Source organism: Dipteris shenzhenensis, chromosome 31, assembly GCF_047967505.1.
Source record: "Dipteris shenzhenensis isolate YYH24624 ecotype China chromosome 31, Dip_SZ_1.0, whole genome shotgun sequence".
Classification (NCBI taxonomy): domain Eukaryota; kingdom Viridiplantae; phylum Streptophyta; class Polypodiopsida; order Gleicheniales; family Dipteridaceae; genus Dipteris; species Dipteris shenzhenensis.
The window spans coordinates 6,246,874-6,251,806 of NC_141626.1; the positions used below are offsets into that span (position 1 = coordinate 6,246,874).

The 4,933-nt window shown below is 48.2% G+C and overlaps 1 protein-coding gene across 1 annotated transcript; it reads right to left on the reverse strand.

The window, feature by feature from the left end:
- Positions 1-274: 274 nt before the first annotated feature.
- LOC147880957 (uncharacterized) lies at positions 275-3,907 on the reverse strand. Its single transcript, XM_087402183.1, has 4 exons — positions 3,588-3,907; positions 3,389-3,530; positions 2,551-2,649; positions 275-2,437 (listed from the first exon to the last, which is right to left on the reverse strand). The coding sequence occupies exons 1-4, from the start codon at positions 3,905-3,907 to the stop codon at positions 275-277; spliced, it is 2,724 nt and encodes a 907-aa protein (XP_087258309.1).
- Between the last annotated feature and the right edge of the window lie 1,026 nt (positions 3,908-4,933).

Here is a 4,933-nt window from a genome sequence, read left to right on the forward strand (position 1 = left end):
CTCTCTCTCTCTCTCTTATCTGTTGCTCAAGGGACTGTGTATTGATTGGAAGAATGAAGTATATATCAATCTCTCTCTCTCTCCACTGTGAAGGTCTGCAACTCTCTGTCTCTCTTTGACCCTCTTTCTCTCTCTCTCTCACACACATACACACACACACACACACACAGTGAAGGTCAAGCATTTCTATTGCAGAAAAGCTATGGGTCCTTGAGAATTTGATTAAAAACCAGCAGACTCTCTTTCTGTCTCCCTTGTGCCCTTGTGCATATGCTCAGTAGATGTCAAGTATCTCTCTGATGTATCTGTTGCACAGAGCGCACGTCCCCCTCCCTCTCCATAGCTCCCTGCTGCACCTACGACAGAAGGTGTGGCCACAAGGAATGAAGGCTGCCCCCTTCAATCCCACCATGCACACACAGCACAATGGATCCAGTGATTCTGTGGGTTCTTCCCATGTGTCATATGCAATCAATCCCATGTTGTAGTCATGTCTTTCTGCCAAGAAGCTGCTCAGGGGCACTCTCACCCCTCTTTCCCTTGCTCGTGATGAGCTATCATCCTCTCCACCTGATGCTGCCAATTCTGTTGTTCCTTGTGTTTCTTCTACAACAGCTCCAGCTCCAGCTTCTACTGCTGTAATTGCTGCTTCTGCTTCATCTCCTGTAGCTTGACAGCTGCTTGAGCTTGCTTTGGTGGAGCTTCTCTGTTGCTCTCCCCTCTCCGAAGAAGAAGAAGAAGAACAAGAAAAAGAAGAAAGAAGAGCGCCCTTTGCCACCATACCTCTCCCCTCCATTGCCAATGGTTCTTCCGGTGCCATCACAGGGCTTGTGCTCGTTCCCCCTCTTGCTTGTTCGATTGATATCAGCGAGCTGCAAGCCCAGCCTTCATTTTGGAGTGCCTGTTGATTGGCTTCATCACCCTCTTGTGTTGATGGAGATGATACGATGCTTTCTCCAACGAGAAGCCAATCATGATCTTCATGATCTTCTTGTGGTGAATGAGATGATATGGTGCCTTCCGCAGTAGCAAGAGCTCCGTCATGGCTTGACGAAGAAGAAGTCTCCAGGTCGCTGCCAACTACTGTATGAAGATCCAATGTGCAAGACGAAATCGCTTCCGAAGGGGAGGGTGTTTCCGGGCAAGGAATGGGACCGCTCTCGGACGGAGCATCGTTGAACAAAGAGGCTTCCCCCGGCTCGAGCACCAGCGAGGACATAGCTGCGAATCCTTCCGCGCCTGGATTGAGCAAGCAATCCTCTGAGCTGCGTAATCCAAACTTGAGCATATCTCCCAAAGTCCTTCCTGATCTTTTCCTCCGGGTTGCAAGGTGCTTCGCTAGCTCTGCTTCTGCAGCATCGCACAGATCTCCCAACTCACTGCCCACGCATCTCACCCTGGCTGTTGCTATTACATTGGCCAACTTCTCTGCATCTTTCTCTGCCATTGCCTTCCGAAGTTCCTGTTTGAGTCGCCTGCTCTCCTCCCTTCTCTTCTTGGATATCATATTGATGACTCTACTTACGACTGTCTTGCTTGCATATTCTCCATGCTTATGCAGGCCCTCCTCCAGGAACCTCGTTTGCCCGAAGACAACAGCGTCCAGCAGGGCGCAGTCGGGTTCTGCCTTCCGAGACGGCAAAATCTCGGACGCTATCAAAGAGTCAATGATTCCCTTGGACGGCAAATTTGGCCTTCGCCAGAACGGGGAGTGAGCCGCACTTGTTGGAGTTCCTTCGGCAGTTTGCGAAGTTTCACCGAGTGGAAGGTTAGGAGATGTCGCAGCTGTCGAATCGGGCGAGGATTCAAAAGCAGAGCAACAATCCTCGGGAGGAGTGCCGTATGTTCTCACAGGGTAGAGAGGGCTGGCGCCCTGCAGCAGAAACGGGCCGTTACCAGCTTCAAATTGGCAGAGCACCTGCCGGAGCTGTAATTCAAAGAGGCTCGGGTTCGTGTACTCCTCTCTGGTCTTCGCTTCCATATACAAGGCTTCCTCCAGGATGTACACTGCTGCAGCGACTTTGGCCCTCCATACGCAGGAGAAATCAGGCTTCCATTGCAGCAGAAGGGCGTGTATCTTGCCAGCTACTCGTCGACGATCTTCGGATCCTTTCGCCAGAGCCCAGTTTCTGGAGCGTGGAACGGAAGATGAATTTTTCTGTAGCTGCAGGATAGAAGATAAGGGAGAGCACGGATTGGTACAACCGACTCGTCTGTGCCCACAGCTTTGTGTATCTACTATGTCGACCAGCCGCCCCGACTGCGCATGGAGCTTCAGTGCCTTGTCTACCGCGGTTTCCGTCAACCGCTCCAGCCACTTTCGATATCTGGTGTCCGCTGATCTCCGGCCATTTTCCACATTGTTACCGGTGGAGGGATCAGCTGAAACAATATCATCATCCTGCGCCATATTCATCGTCAGATCTTTCTCAAGAAGCTGCAAGATCACTTCCAGTATCTCAGACGAGAACTGGAGCAAATTGACACGCGAGGACGGCCGACATGCTGAAAGGCGAATCAGCAATCGATACGAATTCAATGTTGGAAAACCGACGAAGAGTCGGGCAGGGGAAGCTCTGTGGGCGTGCGATGCTTAAGAAAAGACGGCAGCCAATGCAAGCGGCCTGCAAGAGACTTCAATTCACGTTCCTGTCACAGAAAGCATTGTAAAGGAGTCAATCGTGAATACAGTTACTACGCTCTGCTATCGAAAAACATTTCGCGCTAAAAGTTCTTCAATCTCCGGCATTACAAAATGAGTTGAACGTTCACTCGGGAATCTACTACGGCATGCATGTCTTTGAAAAGCAGACGGCGGGCCGCGGACGGCAGTTTCTCTCTCAGAACTTCGAAGTTCGAAAGCCTTTCAATCAATCTGTGTCAAAGCATTTTAAGAATGCAAATATGTGTTCTTGAGACGGACCTACCGTAGCACGTGCTCTGCCGGACAAGATAAAGCGATGACGAAACAGAGATGGACGGCAAAGCGAGAGGCAAGGATCGCAAGAAGAAAATGCGAGAGCAAGCAGGGGGAAGGGATCGAAATGAGCAAACCAAGAATTGCGACAAGGAAGATGGAAATGAGAGGCTGCGGGAGGTTAAAATAGTGCAAGATTACAAGATTGATCGTCGTTCAAGAACTTGGAATAACAGAATTGTGCACGTCCAATGATGAGCTCTGCTTTGCACATGTTCTCCATCATCCTAACAACGGAATTCTTCAGCCGTGAGCACCTCAACAACGGAATTCTTCAGCATCTCCTTCATTTTTCGCAACACCTCGGTCCTCCATTTTTCACATCCTCCATTTTCTCACCACATTCCCTTAGTAATTCCCCTCACTTTCCCATCCAAAATGAAATCTTTCCCACCTACCTCATCGATTTACTCCGCACACATCGCACACTGCCGCATATCCACAGCGCAGCAAATGGTGCATCGCCGGAACAGGACCCCCTCCATTAATGCCAAATTCCGTCCAGTGATACATCGCTGGCACTACATCTAGATCGTTGTCAATGCGAGCCAACCTAAAACGACAACGCAATTGTTTATGATTTCCTTGGCCTGACCAAAAATGGAACTACCGGGATGATGTGGCTGGGACGGAACAACCCTGCATGGACGCATTTCCCGCCGGAATCATCTCATTTGAAAGAGACACCACCAAAATTGGAACACGAGAAACGAAGCAGTAAGTACTGCAAAGAACCGACTCTCGAACAAACCCCTTCCGTCCTCGTATGCTCTCCCTTTCTCTGTGCTTGTATATAATAATAATGAGCAAGCCTGCTTTACCGTTGTGACACAATCGACTGACCGGTTTTTCTGTGTATGTAGAACTTGCAAACAGGAAACCCGGTCGCGCCATAGCTCGGCGTTTTTCTTCAGGAAAATGTGGCGTCATATGCGGCTGTTACGATCGGAGTAGCACAGAAACATCTTGCATATTGCCGGGTTGTAATCAATCTGGGGATAATTCCACTCCACAAAGATACAATTGCAAAGAAGCGCCACGTTTCAAAAGTCGCGGTCGCAACTCAAAAGAGAAGAGACTGCGATCATCGCCAAAAACTTGGAGATGAAACCAACGCGAGAATGACGATCCAGGTGCGTCTGCTTACGTGGCTACCACCTCAGGATACAACCCTGAAACTGTGACATGTAGTTGTCAAATGTTCCACGCAGGTCTTCACATCATATAGAACGAGTAACATGACCCATCTACGACGGGTTAGAGACTCGGTTTGGGATCTTAAAATGTCTTTCATAAATGTCATAAATGTCAAGTTTCATGACCCCTTCCACTATAGGAATCACTTGGATCTAGGCTCACTTTACTCAACTATTGAGCTAGATGACCGACCATCAGTTGTTGATCGAGGGGCAAACCATTCACAAATAAAATCCACCCTCTCTCTCTCTCTCTCTCTCTCTCTCTCTCTCTCACACACACACACACACACACACACACACACACACACACAAAGCTACACTCGCTTAGTAATATTTCTCTCTGCATCACACATCCACATGTGCTTTCTTTCTTCAGTGTCTTCCTCACATGCATACACACACGATCCCTCAAACATAGGAGATCCCTCCCATCTCTCTCTCTTTCTCTTCTACACTTTCACACGCATACATGAACACATCCTTGTTAGAGACTTTCTCTCTCTCTCTCTCTCATACACAAACAAATTCTCTTATGACAACCCCTCAGACTTTGTTGCACAAAAATTGTGCTTGATTTTGCTGCACACACAAAAATTGTGCTTGACTTTGCTGCACAAGAATTGTGCTTGACTTTGTTGCACACATAAAAATTATGCTTGACTTTGTCGCACAAAAATTATGCCATGTGTTGCTCATGAAACCACCATATTCAAGACAAAAAAGTACTCATACTATTCAAAAATCATTATTGCTTAGC